The sequence below is a fragment of the Haliotis cracherodii genome, unplaced genomic scaffold, assembly GCF_022045235.1.
Source record: "Haliotis cracherodii isolate W230 unplaced genomic scaffold, xgHalCrac1.p SCAF_5, whole genome shotgun sequence".
Lineage (NCBI taxonomy): Eukaryota > Metazoa > Mollusca > Gastropoda > Lepetellida > Haliotidae > Haliotis > Haliotis cracherodii.
The window spans coordinates 54,102,844-54,122,203 of NW_027266308.1; the positions used below are offsets into that span (position 1 = coordinate 54,102,844).

At 38.2% G+C, this 19,360-nt stretch overlaps 1 protein-coding gene across 5 annotated transcripts; it reads right to left on the reverse strand.

The window, feature by feature from the left end:
* Positions 1 to 1,382: 1,382 nt before the first annotated feature.
* On the reverse strand, positions 1,383 to 18,661 carry LOC139442853 (zinc finger protein 410-like). 5 transcript variants are annotated; one of them, XM_071223755.1, is made up of 8 exons: positions 18,580 to 18,661; positions 13,951 to 14,703; positions 10,307 to 10,493; positions 9,750 to 9,925; positions 8,814 to 8,903; positions 6,235 to 6,501; positions 5,239 to 5,364; positions 1,383 to 4,726 (listed from the first exon to the last, which is right to left on the reverse strand). In XM_071223755.1, exons 2-8 carry the CDS (start codon positions 14,504 to 14,506, stop codon positions 4,308 to 4,310), a joined length of 1,821 nt encoding a protein of 606 aa, XP_071079856.1. In that variant the 5' UTR covers positions 14,507 to 14,703; positions 18,580 to 18,661; the 3' UTR covers positions 1,383 to 4,307. The 5 variants fall into 5 exon arrangements, with proteins under 5 accessions (XP_071079856.1, XP_071079857.1, XP_071079858.1 ...); XM_071223756.1 differs by lacking the exon at positions 18,580 to 18,661 and adding an exon at positions 18,465 to 18,546; XM_071223757.1 differs by lacking the exon at positions 18,580 to 18,661 and adding an exon at positions 18,444 to 18,545 and having other exon boundaries at positions 5,239 to 5,361.
* Positions 18,662 to 19,360: the final 699 nt, after the last annotated feature.

The window sequence follows — 19,360 nt, forward strand, 5'->3', positions numbered from 1 at the left end:
TCCTTGTCTTAATATTTCCTCGTCCTGTGTTTTTGTACATACACAAGTAGCTGCTGACCACAGGATCTCTTTTTCACCGAAAAAATTGAGAGACTAGGTTGAGACCATGGTGACTACAGCATACAAAAGCAAGGTACACTGTCAAAGAACTACACTGCAGCTCAAAATGAAATATCAGAACCATGTGGCTAAACAGAAAGAGTTCGCAAGTAGTTGTGCATTATGTACGTCCTTTTCAGCAATATTCCATCATGGACACTTAATCTATATTTAGGGTCCATGATTCCATTAATGTTACAGACGAATTGCCTAGAAACACAGAAACATTTAAAATGGCTGCCATGACAGTAGTCCAAACTGAAATCAGACAGTTTGAAGCATGTTTTAATGACACAACGGCTGCCACCATCCAAGCAAAGTTTCACATGTGGTTTCAGAGAGAAGCTGAAATTGTTAACATAACTGTCCTACAGATAGAAAGTGCTTGCCATAACATAAGTTCTCATAATGTTTTAAGGTTAAGCACAAATGATACAATAATGTTATCTTATTATGTTATTTTTGTACTACAGAGATGCAAAATGAAAAGAGAGACACCAAGATTAACTGCGATCAAAATGTCAAAACATCACTAACCCTTCATGTGTGAAATACCCAGAGAAAATGAAAAAAGAAAACAGAAAAAGATTGAAGTCTTCTGGTCATATCTGAAACTAAGCCTTGATGATACTACTTACACAGGCTGATAAATCCATATTATGCTGACCATCTCAACTATGATATAACCATATTTGACTTATTAAGTACACTGATCCAATAAACGCCCCCGACCAACTTCTAGAACAATCTTATTAATCTTTACAAGTGCCCCATAATGAGACTGAAACTTTACAAGACAGTCCCTAATTTCCTATATATTACAGACCTTTTTTTAAAAACAGACAACAGCAGCGCAGAAGGGATATACTTTTGCCCAGTAACTATAATCGAAAATGTTAAAGTTTCATCTATGCTTGACAGTGCTCCAGATAGATGCCATATCGGCATATTGTATGGATAGAAAGTACTGAAATACGGATGGAATGCAAATTACAACAGCCTCAAATAAGCAGGCAAACAATACTATTAGCTCTCATGATTAATTGTTACCGTACATTGTCTATTTATTAGGCAAGAATGCAGTATATCAGACACCTTCCACCATTTTGGTAAGGGATGTGCGCAAGCTCATTCCCTAGTAATGGTTTCTATGTTTTTCAGACACCATTTTTGTCGCCTTGCTAAAACAACAGAGGGTTGGGGGGGGGCTTCCCCCCACTCAATGGCTTGAATTAAATGCTCTGGTATGTAAATGAAATGTCTAATTACCAAAGTAGATACATTATCAGTAGCATCAAACACACATGGCAGATTGGTGTCCGGAATAATGCATGTGTAGCATTTTATCTCAAACACGTTATTTGAAACAGTGTTAAACTTCTGTTTACAATATCGGGCATTAGCTTCGGCTTAAATGGGAATACGTCATTTTGTGTTGGCAGCAAACAGCTGTCCTCCCAATCCTGCAATATGATTGGCTAATAATAAAGCATTCAAATTCTCACGTCTCGGTTATGTTTACGTTAGTTTGGCACCCAAATCCGAAAGTACAACACAAGGTCTTTAAATAATGGCGGCACAATATCATACCAATACTTCTCAATCCTACAGGCAGGACAGTATTCATTGATTTGAAAAAATATGTCTTGAACTCGTAAAATCTGAAAATGACCAGTACTGTTCTCATATGGTTGAAAAAATTATCTGGAGCACTGCTTGAACTAAGTCTGTTCACGTCTGCGCGACCTCGTTTAACTGGTTGTGTATGATTTCTCTGAGGGCACTTATTACAGTGAATACGGTATGTCTCAACAGACAAATAAAAGTTGCAAAGGAAGGTAATTTATTAATGTTATTCTCCCTCTCAAGGACATATTTACACTACCTATGTATTATCACCCTTCAGACAACTGACAACTATAAATTTTGTTCCAAGGTTGCAGATAAATAAATGATTATGTATGTTCATTAACAATGCATGGCATACAATTGAAACCAACATCCTTTGATGTTCAGTTGTTTTATAATCAATACCATATTCAGTATCTGGCCAGGCAAATGACACAGAGTTAAACATTTTACACCAGAACTAGCACCAGAGGGACAACATTCACGGTGTCAGTATCACAATCATATCTTACAACAGTTGAATAACACATCTTCTCAACATCGGTGTCCACACGTTAAGCTAAAACAAAACTAACATTGGTTCTCAGATATAACCACTTAAGCACACATTCACCTTACAACTAAACACAACATGGATACTGTTAATTTCATATTATTTTACACATGTTAATAAGATGCAACATTTTCACATTGAGCATCAACATTAATATCTCTGTAGGAACCCGTCCTGTATTACAGGGGTGGGTGGGTCAGAAGTTCTTGACGCACTCATGTACTGAAAATAATGACCCTTCCCTAATGCTTGTCATATTTTTGGATAACCCTCCCCATTTCCTAGTACATTTTATTCACGACACTTCCTCAAAAGACATAACGCAAAAAACTTTTATATTTTATAACAAAATGTCCACTTTTTCATGACCTGTCCCCAGATTTGTGTTTTATTTTTTATGACCCTCCCCTAGAGACTGTCAGATTCCCTCTGACCCACACACCCACCTCTATTATGAATGACCGGTCCCTTAACGCCTGAGAACCAACAGTTTTTTTCACCTTTACAGCAGCCTATGGTTGACCTGTACAATTTTCAGATCCGAAGTGTGTATCATAATAAAACAAATTTTTGTCACTTTATGTTTTTTTTGTTTTAAGCAGACCACAATTACAATCATTTTGGAAGAATCCTGATATGGTAATACTTTCCCCATGTTACTGAGATCAACAATGAACAATCATATATGAACATATCACATCTGATTCCATCACAGCCAACAAACTGCTACCTACTCACAATACACAGTAATACTCATTTCCACCTCTATCACACTTAAAGACAAAGACTTCATGGTTACCATAGTCACTTGAGTATTTGTGCTGAACTAGATAAATGTTGCCATATTTCACCATCTTCATTCTGTTTTATTAAAACAAACAAACCGTATTCAACGCAATAAGTGCCCCGCTCTAATAGGCGCCATGGTGAGATTTGCTGATTTAATGGCTATTGAACAATCCCAATTAGCACCCCTTCCGACCCCTATTCACGTATAATACGCACTCGTGTGCTATATGCACCCTTTAATATTGGCAATTAAATTCTGGAAACATATATCTGTCGTACATAAACATTTCAGGCTGTCAGCATAAACCACGAAATTTATCTTTCAACTTTCTTTTTTCACCAAAATAATATTCTGATAAGAGCCCCCTAATTTTAATTTTGAGAGCGCCCTGGGCGCTTATTACGTCGAATACGGTATATAAAGTTTAACTGTACTTCTTAATGGCTCCACAGAAAATAACAGACTGAAGAAATCTGATATGTCATGAATTACTATTTTTTAAACACATTGAAACTCTTGGCTGCATTTAGTTTGAATGTTTATGTAGAAATGAACGTAAAAACAAGGCATCTTTAGGTACAATTCACTCTCACAAATCAGCTTCTAGATGCATTGGCTACTACTCTGTCATGTCTATATGCTTTAGGCATACATCATTCAGCTTACTATTTATACTAATCAAGTAATGGTTCAAGTCTATCACTGCCAGAGCAATAGAGGAATCCTCCACTGGCTTTCAGACCTATGGGTAACAACAGAACCATACATCACAATGTGTCCCATCTACACACAATGTACTGGCTCTGAAACACACACCATGATGTTGGATAGTTTTGACAATGTCATTCAAGCTGTGTGTTCAGGATCATACCTCCAAAATAAATTACTTCATTTGAACATATAATCTGTAACTCAATAGAGGCAAGTGAAATTACCACCCATGATGTAATTCAATCTACTTTGTAAAATACACTGATGGCAAATATCCCAGAGCCACTGTCAAGGTCGTTTGCTATTGACTTGTGGAGCACAATGACATTACAATGGACAAGCATCAGAAATCATGGATTACTGTGAAAAACGAAGTAGATGATTAGGGAACAAATCAAAACCTGTAATTTCTACAACTGGCCAAGTGGAAATATCTTCTGAGCATTTACAGTTGAAGTAATACTTTGTATCTCCACTCCAACTTGGATCATAACACATAAAACATCATCACCCCATTTCTCCATGTTAGACCTTGTCCGTCTGCTGTTTATTTGTCACTAAATCCTCCACATGATCAGTGTCGTCATCCGACTCCATCATAGGATCCATGGCCATCTCCCTCCCCGTTTGGGAGGAGCTGGAAATATCACCATGTTCTGTTAGTCCTTGGTCTGCAGCCATGATGCCATCCCCCATGTCTCCAGACCCCTGTGACCCCTGGGTCAAGGACTGAAGGCTGAATTCAGAATGAGCAATCTCTTCATGGTCGAGGTCCGTATGTAGGAGGTCAGTTTCGTATATGATCTCCTCTCTCCCAGGAATGTGTGGCTGGTGGTAAGGTGAGGTCAGACTGACTATCTCCTGTGGTTGTGAAAGGACCACCACATTCATGCCTTTGTCCCCAGCCTGGAGAGCCTCAGTGTGGATAGGGTCACCATGTAAACCTGAAAACAGAACACATTTGACACATATACATGCACATAATGAATATCCGCTGGTCTGTATTCTGATGAGTAGTTCTAAAATCTAGATGATTTACTCTACCTGTAACTGTCCAACTAAACAAAATGGGGGCTAGTGAGCATGTTACTGGGCTAGGCACAATTATCAAGTACCATGCCAAATTCACACTGTATTTTAAAGGCTTATACAAATTCCTGTTTAAAATATTTAAATCAAGCAAAGATTTGATAAAAGCATCTGTTCTACTTCTGATTCAAATACCAATATCTGGTTAACGAAACAATCCTACAATCCAAGTCTATTTTATTATGTATGATCTTATAATATAACAGTTCATAAGCACGCATATCACTTGAGAGTCCACTCACGGTACAGAAATAACATCATTCATGATTTCAATATCACATCATAGTAGATTTCATCGAACAGAATTCAAGATGATAACTTCACACTGAATATGTTCAAAGGTACGCTGTGATTGAACAGGGCTCACCTTGTGCCTCCAGGATGTTATCTGGTAGATGTATCTTCTCAGCATCACCGTCAGCTGGTTGTGTGGTCACGGTCACAACATGGTCCGTCAGACCTTGCGTCAACACCACAGGTTCATGTGCATCTGCTAGTAAGGAGATGATAAGAAAAATATTTAAAAGACAACATTTTACCTAGACTTACAAAAGTGGAAGGTCCAGGGGACCCCCAATAATTAATTTGAAGGGTCCTTGCAGGCAATATGAGAGTCCTGTAAAGCAATGAAATGGTGTAGTGTACTGTACATTTAGATAATTACTTCAGAGCCTTGAATGAATCAATGAGAATGTGGAAAGTGTTTATGATTGATGGGTAAACACAGACGCCTATAACTGCTCTTGATGCGCTGTAGGTTCTGTGCGTCCCTTGGGACACAGTATTTTTTTTCTGTGTCCATACTTAAATTTCTGCATACTTGACAAACATTTATGCATCATGTAACCCCTGGTAACATGTCATGCTTGTTGCCTCATGATACTTAGTGCTATGACAATCTGAAAATTTAGCCACTAGTCCGAAGCCCGAGTCTAGTAAAAACCTGTTCGGTCTTGTAAGCTGGCATGACAGATTAACTATAGTAATACGCATATGAATGAATCGGGCCAAAACTCACTTTGAGAATATATATACAAGTTCTCAAGCAAATGTTAGTTCAATTGACTCAAGTGTAGTTCATACATATTGGCTGGGCCTACTTTCAATCCCTTTGTTGATGGAAAATCCTTGAGTTGACCTGTGTCAAGTTTATATTATTCATATTGCAAATGCACTATCAAGATATCTATCATAATGAGACTAAAGACTGTACGTGCCATACACTTAGTTAAATAGAAGAAAGTAAAATTCTGCAATTATGAAACTGAGAGACTGAATGTCTTCTTCATCTCTGAACAAGTAGTGTCTGAAGTCTCTGATGTCAAAACTTCTAAACAAATTCCTTTCCATGAAACAAAACTACCTCCATAGTGTTGTGCCAGCTCATGAATAACGATCAGCTTTTGGTTGTCTGTGCCTTCCTTCATGCCCTCCTCATTTATCTCTCTCTTTACTGCAATGGCTGATGCGGACGATGATGTGACAGTGACAGCGATGTCGTTCCTCTCCCTCCTCATCGTCACAGCGGCTGTAGCAGCTGCCGCCATCTCATGTCTCTTCATGTGCACCTTCCGGCTACCACTCTGGGAAAATGTCTTGAAGCAGATGTTGCAGGAAAATGGTTTTTCACCTGTAAAAATATTAAGATGTTGAAAGTGTGCATAAATAATTTAATAATACTTTCCATCTACCAGACACACATGAAATGATGAATAATCTATTGAGTGTCAATAGTATATTTTAATATTTATCTGACACCGTCTTAACTTGTCAAGATTTCTTGATCACCTAAAGAGGCATTCACACAATAAAATATACAATGGGTATACAATTTGATGCATGCATGAACAGGCAACTTGTTGGATGTGAGTTGTCCAAAATATGACATGCTCTATTTCATGTGACAAGTTGTATCAAAGCAGCCAATCAAAATGCTTATCGAAATCATGTGATGTTTACACGTCAATTTGTAAACAAAAATGGTGACTCCAATTCACATCAGAAACTGCTTTTCGGTATCCAAAGTGTCACAACTCAACAAAGGACCTATAAAAAGTAGGTACGCAGAATAACCCTGTTACAAATTATACATTTTCACTTTTGTATCGGTCTGATTCTGAAAATATTTCACAGTGTTATTGAAACGGCAGGCTATGTGAGCATACACTGTAGGCCTAGATGAGGAGGTCAATAAGCCGTTTCTAAAACTCATATATATCATGCGCATAAATACACTTCACACTTTTGGATTCTGAGGGAAAGTGAGTGAGTGAGTGAGTGAGTTTGGTTTTACGCCGCTTTTAGCAATATCCAGCAATATCACGGCGGGGGACACCAGAAATGGGCTTCACACATTGTACCCATGTCGGGAATCGAACCCGGGTCTTCGGCGTGACGAGCGAACGCTTTAACCACTAGGCTACCCGACGGCCCCTCTGAGGGAAAGTATCTACTATGCGATGCCATTATCAACTATATTAGACAAAGCAGAAGTACAATAACAACATCTGAAATTAATGTACAATGAAAATATCACCATTTTTGCATTTTAACAATTCCCCATTCTAAATGTAATTATTCAAATAACGGACAGCTACATGGGAAGTTCAATTACAAAAATACTGTGTGTCTGCTCTTTCTTAAAACACCAATAATCATTCTGAAAAGACTCCAATAACTCTAATATTCGTTTCCAAAAAAAACCGTAATAATTCTGAAGCGAACCTCCATGTTGGATAGTGTTTACACAATCATGATTCTTTTTACATGTGCCAGATGACTATCACATCATATATATTACATTCAGCTACGATACATACATCCCTGAATTCATCATACCATTAACAAATAATTGACAAACTGTTGAAGTCATGATTATAAACTGTAAACATGAAATCAACTGAAATAATCAAGTGTGAAAGCAAACCCTGTGCCCCGAAACCTACCAGTAGGCCTCCTCATTCGAAAATGTAAACAAAGCAAACATCTGGTTTTACATGTTAACATTTTCTTCCCTTTCAAGAGACCCAGTCTTCAATTTTTTGCATACATTAGGTTCGCTTAGATATAAAGCAAACCCTGTGCCCCGAAACCTACCAGTAGGCCTCCTCATTCGAAAATGTAAACAAAGCAAACATCTGGTTTTACATGTTAACATTTTCTTCCCTTTCAAGAGACCCAGTCTTCAATTTGTTGCATACATTAGCTCAGATTATTGGGAATATGCATGGGACAATAATCTTTGCAAAAACTGAGGAATCAATAATTAGATACTTTGACAATGCTTTGGAAAGGTCAACAGAAATTTTTCCATTTGACACAAAATCATGCACACTGATGCCGGTATTCATCTGCCTTTCCACATAAGTTTCCAGGATAGAATGGAAAACATAAAATACAAATAGAAACATGTTGGGTTTCATTATCAATTAATTATAATTTGAATATCTCTTGAATGTCTTTTCACCCAGAAAAACAATAAAACTCATAATTCTATCCTTTTCACATTCACGTTATGTGAAAAATATGCATATGAACTTTAAGAAACTGTCCAAATGTAAACATGATTGATGTCAGAGCACAGCTATGCTTGCTGGGGAGCCGTGTAATTACAGGACATGCCACAGTATTGTTTTAACAGCCACACCATCTTGTTCTTCACATTACTTGGTTTACAGTGCTTCAGGCCTCCTCCAACAACAAATGTTGAACACAAATTAAACAAGGTGAACAACCTTTCTCCTTCCCAGTGAATTTGTGTAAACAACAAAAAGAAATCCAAAATTTATCGATATTAATATCAGCAGGGAAGAAAGCCTGTCATGTCATTCATGAAATAGTTTCACATACAATGATGCATATTGTATAAATGTCATTCTATTTGTTTGTTTGTTTGTTTGTTTGTTGTTTGTACTGTAATGGTTAAACACATCTATCTATCACCTGTATGGACCAGCTTGTGTTTCTTGAGGGATGAACATTCTGTGAACTTTCTCACACAGCCTTCATAGTCACATGCATATGGACGTTCGCCTGCAAGAAATATCTTGGTAATAAGCAACAATAGAAAACAGACAAAGTATTTTGGAGAGAGTGAGCATATGGAATAAATGCTGTTATCTACCAGCAATGTAACATGATAATTTGAATGCCAGATACTAACCAAGGGTGGATACAATGAATAAAGATCCCTTTAACTGAAACAGTTCTTGAAAATTAAACATTCAAAATCAAATAATTTTCTGTCACATTGACCACCCAAATCCTCACTGACACAAACGCCCTGGCTACCTGGGAGCTGCTCTACTCTGAGAACATGGCAAACAAACGTATCATATCTCCATTCATTTTGAGTCATTTTGAATTACATGACACAAAAAATAGCCATCCAATCATATAACACCATATTGGATAAAATGAGTGAGTTCTCTGAGCTAGGTGTAACCCCGCTTTGAACAGTATTCCAGTTTAACACAGCATATCAGCTTGATATCGGAGGCAAGCCTGAAGTAATACAGGTCTGGGGCGTTTACCACTTTGGTAAAACTCATGAGCACAGGTATGGTGCTAACAAACCTAGAAACATAATTGGGGCAAACCAGGATTCGAACCCAGGATCATAAGGACGCAACTCTGCACAGCGAATTGGAGCTTCTAAGATATCATGAAACTCAAACCAATGAAAAATATTTAACAATAAACTGATATCTAAATTTACTGCAGGCCGTAAGGGCCCATACAAACTTGAAACTATGGGCCCGACATGAGATCTACATGCCACGGGCCAACCTGCAGGTGTTTTTTTCACTGGTCCAGGGTAAACCTTCAAATCCCCAACCCCCTACTATATTCCCCAGCATTATTGAATAGATAACTTACCTGAGTGTATACGCTCGTGGTTTTTTAGATTCCCTGCAGTGGTGAAGGATTTGTTACATTCAGTGCAGACAAATGGCTTCTCTCCCGTGTGGGTGCGCATATGAACTTTCAACCGCTGAGCAGTAAAGAACCTTTTTCCACAGCCTTCCAACTCACACTCATACTGGCGATTGTCCCTGGAAACAGAAAAATAATTATACAACAGGAATAGGATATAACACCTTGAGCTAGGTTTAACTTAGTCCTGCACCATGGCCAAGGAATATATTTATTTTATAAAAAAAAAAAATCTAGAAATGCATACAAAACCAAGTCTAGCCAGCTCAAGCGAAATCAGCATAGGGAATTTTTTTATATTTTTAGTGTCAAGAAGGATATTGTGTAATATAAGATTTCAGAGACTAAATGTTAGTCTAGGTTTAACTGTGATTCCAACTATATTTCTAATATGTCATTGTGTGTCACACAAATGCTGAAGTGTGTTCAATGAATGTTCCAGTCTATCATAAGGTATTGATCCTATTTTCACAATGCGTTCAAATGCAAAGAAGGCTTACGTGTGGGTGAGTTGATGATACTTGAAGTGGGCTGGTCGAGCAAACTTGCGCCCACACTGGTCAAACGGACACTGTAGAGCTTTGCTACTCACAGAGTGACCCTGTGCTGTCTGATGAAACTTGCGGAAACCTGCAGAGGCAAATGTCTTTCCACATCCTTCGGTCTCACACATGTACACCTTTCCTCCTGAAAATACATGTTCAGTTTTACTGATCAGGAATAAGCATAAATATTTTCATTACGCATTTGGAAAATACCTTACAAATAATTTCATAGATACTAAAGAGAGAGTGTGTTACTCACTTCAAGCATTTTCCCAGCTAAATCATCTATAGCCTGTATATAATTGAAAAATCTACATTAACTTGTATATATATATACTTATCCTATCTCACACTGTGGCTTTCTTCCTTCTTTTTTCGGTCCTTGTGTGAAAACGTCCTAAAACAAAGTTTCCAGCTTCCAAAACTGTTTTGGCCGAATACCCCTTGGATAACCATTGTCATCACCCAAACAAATGGGTCATGCACTACAATCCTGTGTATCATGACGTAAGCGGTTTGATCCCCTCGACACCCGATGCCACATCATTTTCCTTCATGGAGCTGACAGGCTGGTGTCACTGTCGGGTGGGCATATAACATGTGTGATAGGATAAGTAAATAAATATACAATTTAATGGAAAATTTTCAAATTTTTAAACTTAATGTATATCACACTATGCATTTTGTCCCACGGTTGGGTGGTGAGTTGCCGATAGCCTAGCAGTAGTCTACAACAGTGAGACTAATGGTGGAAGATTGTTGCACAATATTGCCTGAAAGATATGCTGAATAAGACATGCTTCAAACATGAGATTGTTGCACAAAAGTGCCAGAAAGACATCGACTCACGAGTATGTATAACACTTAAAAAAGTGGGAGAATAGGTCTTCAGGAACCCATGCTTGCCGTAAAAGGTGTCTATGCTTGTCGTAAAAGGCGACTAACGAGATCAGGCGGCCAGGCTCGCTGACTTGGTTGATGCATGTCATCGATCCCAATTGCGTGGATCGATGCTCACGATATCAATCAGTCGATTGACTGGTCCAGACCCAATTACATGATTTTATTTTTCACTTTGTATAATATATTTAAAGATTTGCTTAAAACGTCTTTATTTTGCTCTTTGACATGTTCGATGCGGACCCGTTGTCGAAATGTGTGTCCGAGAATTTTATTTTCAATAACATCGCGGGAAATAGTGAATAATTTTTTAATTTATCGATAAAAAATGATAAATTGAAATGGAATACGTATTTCAGACATTGTGAAATGTGACAGATTTAATAAATGAATGATATTACAGGTAGATCTAGGTCCATAAAAATATATACTATTTTGACGTGACGTGAGATAAACACATATTGATGATTTGAGATTTGCCGAGCGCGCTCATCGTCTATAATGCCCACCAATTATTTGGACCCCATTGGTAGCATTGTAGCGAGGGACCACTGTATTTACAGACTGCCATCATATAGCTGGAATATTGCTGAGTGTGGCATTAAACAACAAACCAACCAACTTTAAAATGTGAGATGACCCCTTTACGTTACTAGGACATGTCATGAAATCGGGATTAACATGTATTAGAACCTAACAGTTTTATGTCTTCATGTAGGACACCGTTTCAAGAATGATCGAGTAGCTTCGAAGTAGGGAACCTATTCTACCATGACAAATAACCAATTCGGAAGGGATGTCCAGTGATTAGTTCTACAAGACAAACCACCAGATATGCCCTAAGTAACTGCCAGAACCGTAGATGATAGAGATTTCACAGGAGATACGGGAGCGCTAGAAACAGTCGACAGTAAAGATTTGGCAGGAATCTTGTCATGGAAGAAAGCTGTCTGAGACTGCATCTTGGTGGATTAGAGAATAGCTTTGGTAGTAACATGCTTAGGCTTCTTGGTTGCAGATGGCCCATGTTCAACATCCCATGATTTGGATCTCCAATCAACAGTATGCTTCTTTTATTTATGCAGGTAATTAGTAACGGCCATAGGTGAGATCATTCTGAACATCGGATACCAGGTTTACAAACAGTCACAGCATAACGCATGTGGATCACAAGGTGAAAATATGAGATGACACTTCTTGCAGGCCGGACGAAAATTCTGTTTTTTCCCCATGACGTTAGGGAGAAGTAATACGTGAACTCACTATCAGAAGCAATAGAAATACAAAACTTGTATTTTCTACTTTGTAACCCGACTCCACACTGCGGCAAAGAGAAAGAATGATGTGGCATAGGGTGTCAGGTGATCAAACCACTCGGTTGGTTGGTTGGTTGGTTGTTTTACACCGCACTCAGCAATATTCCAGCTATATGACGGCGGTCTGTAAATAATCGAGTTTGGACCAGACAATCCAGTGATTAATATCATGAGCATCGATCCACGCAATTTAGATCAATGACATGCTTCAACCAAGTCAGCGAGCCTGACCACCCGATCCTGTTAGTCGCCTTTTACGACAAGCATAGTCACCTTTTACGGCAAGCATGGGTTGCTGAAGACCTATTCTACCCTGGAATCTTCATGGGTCCAAACTGCTTAGGTCATGGTATACGGGACTGTAGTGCGTGACCAACTTGTTTGGGTGACCACTAGAGTGATGCAAGGGGAGTTCAGGCAAAATGTTTTTTTGAAGCTGGAAACTTGATTTTAGGATGTTTCCACCCACGGATCGAAAGAGGAAGGAAGAAAGGCATAGCGTGAGATAGGATAAGTTTCAAAATTTAGGTTTTACCAGGCAAACAAGTGGTTGACAGTATCAGCAATGATCCACGCTGTCCACACAACCAGCCCAAGCATTTCTAAACCTACTGACACTTTTACCATTTGTAGAGTAGGTACCTTGCTATCTAAATGCAGTAACCTTGTGAGAGGTGCTTCTTTCAAGTGAGACCTCCTGAGAGGTTTACATTTGAATTATAAGACCTGCTTGGAGTTTTTACATCAGAACATGGGTGCTGAAGACCAATTCTAACCCAGATCTACATGAAAATTCAATGACATGAATCAGACCTGCAACCTCACATATCATGTTTACTATTGTAACCTACTGTTTTCCAACTGAGCCACAGGGGTAGTGATGAAAGGGTGTTCAATCTTACATCATGACTTCAGTTGATTGCAGGCTGCACATTGTCTTTCTCTCTCGCTGTCATCAAATTGATTGTTTAAAGTAGTATTTCACTATAAGGTATCCCAATGTTTTCTTATTATTTCTGGTATTTCTTGCATTTAGACTGATCATAAGTTAATTCGAACACTCCTCCTTGGCTTTCATTGAAAATGTGAAACCTATGTCTTTTCCTTTGCTCAAGATTTTACATTTTCAACCAAAACTCCACAGTCATGTTTTAATTATAACTTAGACGCTACGACATTGATTGGCTTAATAGATTATGATGTGATCTTCTATGAAGGGTTTGTCAGTGGAGGTATCCTATGTGAGTAACAGATTTGATACGAATGAGACCATCTTGTAGGGCTTGTATAGAGGACCTATCCTTGCATCCTAAACAGGGAGCAGCAATTACAAACAATATCACTGCATGATTTCTAACTAAAATAATTGTTTGAACTCATTACCTGAGGCTTTAGATTTTCCCTGACGATGACCTGTTTGTTCTTCATCTTCACATGAGCTCTGAAGACTGGTAAAAGTATCCCCCTCATCCTTGACCTTTGACTGTAGTGCCATCTCTTCCTCTCCAAGTTGCTGAGCAATATGCTCCTGAGTCTGTGCAATGAGATTAGCCTGAGCCATTGCCTGGATGTTCTGCAAGTCACCAGATAGACGCAGAAATGCTGGGGATGAGTTTTCCAGCATAACATTTGCTTCCATAGCCCCTTTGCCATGGTTATTTGACAAGACAAGGACCGGCGTGATGGTGCTGAGGACCTTCTGCTGGTTGGCACTGCTGCTCAGGTACACGACAGGCTGGCTGTTGTCCACGGACGTTGTCTGGTGTCCTGTTGCGCTACCAAGATACACATATGATGCCTGTGGTAAGATAGACTGTGCAGTGTTAAGAGAGGCAGTTGTCTGGGGATGAAGAGCATTGACTGTTGCAGTAACTGTCAGAACATCCATCTTGCCAGGTGCTAGTTCCTCTCCTGATGGAGAGTCTACTGTCTCATCCATGTCACTTTACACATGCAGTTAGTCAACTACATTCACAATACATCTTTGTCCCATGGTTCATCTTGTGACCTGGTTCCACAGTGTGGCATTAGGTTACATCAACAAGCTTCCAGTTATGCAAAATCCTCTTGCTGACTTCTTTTCTTCTTGTATAGCTGTAACACATCGTTTTCAACCTCGCATTCATTAATCCACATCTGAAACAAGATATACATTTATTAATGTTTTGTAAAACTGTGTTTACTGTTACCATGATTATACTCTAGGTAAGTTGTGTGCATAAATAAAGAAACAACAGATATTCAAAATATCAACAAGAACACCTAGAAGAAATTGTGTTCTCATATTAAAAAGACCACTTTTTAGATCCTGTGAGCTTGAAGGGTTTGATATTTTGAAAACTGGTGTGGAAAAGAGATTATGAATTTCATTTGAACATAAAGTTTAAATTGTTTTGCAGAACAGGGTCTGTAATGTTTTTGTACTTAAGTTTGTTTGTTTATTGTTTAACGCCACACTCAGCAATATTCCAGCTATATGACTACAGTCTGTAAGTAATCAAGTCTGGACTAGACAATCCAGTGATTGACAACATGAGGATCGATCCACGCAATTGGGATCGATGACATGCATCAACCATGTCAGCGAGCCTGACCACCCGATCCCGTTAGTCGCCTCTTTCGACATCATAGTCGCCTTTTACGGCAAACATGGGTTGCTGAAGACCTATTCTACCCCGAATTGTACTTAGGTAGATAGATGTATGAAATTGACAAGAAATACAAATGTTCTGGAAACCAGACCTACATAAGCTTACACGTTCCACCCCACTGTGTACTATCGACATGTCACATAACCAGCCAAAAAAAGAACAAATAGCCAGGGAAGTCACCTGAACTTTGGATGGAAATGATATGAGCAAATATGAAAAAGTGAGTATGGTTTTACATCACTTTTAGAAATATTCCAGCAATATCTCAACAGGGGACATCAGCAAAAGGCTTCACACATTGTAATTTGTACCCATGAGGGGAATCGGGGAATCGAACACGGGTCTTCGGCTTCATGAGTGAATGCTTTAACCACTAGGCTACCCTACCGAACAAAACGTGAAAAAGCCAAAATGGGATCATCTATGCACAGTTCAAAATTCATAGGTCTATTCAAGTTCTTAATTTAAAAAGGCTACATTGGTGTCTGTTTGGGATGCTGGACTGATGCCAAAAGGACAATTTGAATCAGGAAAATGCTTTTCAGATCTCTGTAAATGCTGTTGTAGGTTCTGAGAAGACGTCTATTATATTAAATCCAAGGATTTAAATTTAAATTTTAAATTTAAGGATTTACAATTACAGGAGACATTAAAAGCCTTGATGTCTTGGTAAAGTTTTAAGTATTTGTTTGTCTGTTTGTTCGCTGACAAACACTGCACTCAGCAATATTCCAGCTTTATGATAGCGGCCTGTCCAATAATCAAGTTTGGACCAAAACAGTGATTGACATGAACATCATACAATCAACCAAGTCACAGAGAATGACAACTCAATCCATTTAGTCTTCTCTCAACACAAGCGTAGGTTATTGAGGACCTTCTCTGAGTCAGAAACCTAAGTTTCCAAGTTCCATTTCATCAAAGTAGACACAAATTTATGGATAACAACTTCTTTGTTTACTATAATAGCGCTGTTTCTTATCCTTATACCCTCATCAAGCAAGACTTGAATAATAAACATTGTACAGAATACTTATGGTAGGTGGAGGATTAGCAGTGACAACAATTGCATACATGAGTAGAGGGGCGGTCAGGTAGCCTAGTGGTTAAAGCGTTCGCTCGTCACACCGAAAACCTGGGTTCGATTCTCGATATGGGTACATAGTGTGAAGCCCATTTCTGGTATCCCCTGCCGTGATACTGCTGGTATATTGCTAAAAGAGGTGTAAAACCATACTCAATCACTAACATGAGTAGACTAAATAGTAGAAGGATAATATTGTAACAACATGGCGGACAGAAAACACATGATGGGGAAGCCACTTAAACAGGATTAAGTATACATAGGTGGGAGGATTACTGCTTAATGAGTTCATAGCATAAAACAGATGTATATTTACAATACCATAATTCTGTTGTTATTCTTTTAACCAGCTCATGTTAATCTCTCTCATGCATGGACCACATACGTGGTCTAGTGGTAGAGCGTCTGCCCGGAGAGCGGAAGATCTGGGGTTTGATCCTCGGTCACATCATACCAAAAGACGTTAAAAGATGGTACTTGTTGTTACCCTGACTGGCGCTGGGCATTAAGGGGTTAAAACAAGGACTGATGGGCTCGGGGTCAGTATACTGTGTCTGAGTGGGGTATCCATGTTAAACTGTGGCATGGTATCTCAGTGTGCTAGCACTATAAATTGCCATCAGTCTGGAATATTACAAGCAGGCAGACAGACAGACACACGCACATACACATGCACGTCGCTATATAAGTGCAATAATCTTGGACGCTACGTTAAACCCAATTTCACCTCAGCTCTCTCATGTATGTAATTGTTGTAACTTTTAATCATCCACCTACCATATATATTCTGTACCATGTTCATGTTTTAGTCTTGCTTGACAACAGTATAAGGATCTACACATAAACATCACTATTACAGTAAAATAAAGAATTTGCTATCCATAAATTTGTGTCATCCATCAATTTCTAAGAAATGCCTATCAAACAAGTCATCTATTTCATCACTGATGAAAATATGGATGGACCCATAAGCATTGTTATTTTACAAATGTGGAAGCTTCTAACAGGCAACACTGTATCAGCATGACTCTACTAAATTACATCCACAACATGACTTTTACATCAGGCGTCATTAGTCATAATTATTTCAAGTACCAATGAAACCATCAAATAATCCCCTATAATAACACTCGCTATCCTATGGCAACCAATATATTATGTAAATCAGAACTATTATAGATACTTTATGAGATAATAACATACGGAACCACATAATTAATCCAGAATTCATTGGAACAACTGTTGATACAAATCCAGGTTTAGAACAACTAATATCCCATTTGGGAGAATATGGCTATTTTCTTAATTCCTAAACACCACAAAATTGCTGACCATACTACATATATGTAGATTACAGGGAGTGAGATTACAATTTTGAGATAAACCTTGAGTGCTTTTTAAATATATAACTATAAAGGCACATGTGTACATGCCACTGCTCACATAAACACTTCACCTTTGAACTTAAATGATAAATATATATGCATGTTTTATAGACCTGTTTGAACTGTCAGTTATTTTCAATGTATTTAATACTGTATTCATTACAAAGCCAAATTTAAAATACTAACTTAAAAATATTTACATACACCAAAGACTACATAGATATATGAATATACGTCTTTGAATACACCTATAAACATAAACGGTGCCTATGAGGTTGTTTATTCGTCCACAAATTGAATACCACAAATGGCTCAATATCAGCTGTGTTTGGTAAGCATTTGTAAGATATCAATCATACCGCTGAACACGTTTTTTCTGATTAGATCTACATGACTTCTGTTGTTTACCTATAGTTAATAGTTCTTATGAATGATCTGCTTCCAACTGCATTAAACCGGCTAGAAACCATCATTCGTGGGTTGTTTCGTGAAACACTGACATTGCTCTATTGAAGGTCGGTGGAATTTTCCATCAGACTTCGTTAACATTTTTAACCATCAATGGCAAAATGACGACATAAACCCTCAAACAACAAGAAACGATAGCGCCTAAAATGTAATTTAGGCCGACGTTTGAACCATTTCGTCGAAACGGACTATCCTTTTTTCCACACGATATGTGTTATCAAACAAAACAGTTTTGACCACTGATAATCAACGCGGAAATAAATGAAATATTATGGGTTGTAATCTTACTCTTCGCACTTTCCATCCTACCTTCATTGCGTAAGAATACAGTTACCAGTCAATGAAAAGTACCAAATCAGTTTTGCAGCTACCGTGGAAACATAGAGAGAGTTTTAAAAGGTTAGAATCATGATAGTGTGGATACCATGTAACGTTTTATCCTCTTAATACAAATACTCATGCAGAACTATTTAAAAATTGGGTCATCTTCTGAAAGAAGTTCCAATCACTTCCTACACATCGATGGCGTTTGTTAAAACGATACCGATTGGCCAAAGGAACAAAATTTTCCCAAAACACATGTGAATGTTGCATATATTTATGAATGTAAACAATCATATCTGTACTTGGAAATACAAATTTGTCAACATTAGAGTGGTTGCGTACTTATTGTGTTACCAGTCGCAAACTAAACTGTCAATGGAACCGTTTTGATATTTTGTTGACGACATCATGAAACAACCAATCAGAATACACCTTACTTTCTTTCAGAATGACGGAATTACCCGAAGAATTAATATGTATATCAAGTTATTCTTTTAAGAGTTTGATTTCAGATAGAAACGTGCATTTGACAATATGTGAACACGAGAACATATATTATATCAGTTATATCAATATTGTTTATGAAATGTAATAGTTCAACCTATACGGAAAGACACGAGTAAAAGCGGATATGGTGAACATCTACCAGTTTCAACCGGTTTACAACTTTGGGAGTTTTCATAGCACAGAAGACTGGTACGGGTTCGACAAACTGTTAAGGTATATACCACGAATGATATAGGTAAAGGACTTTGGTTTGGGGTTAATGTGCATGCTAAAAGGTAAGAGTAACGTTGTGAAAATTGTCTACACGCCGGCATGGAGGCCGCCATTTTAAAACATGTAAACAACGGAAGTGGGATTCAAAGTCATAGGCAACC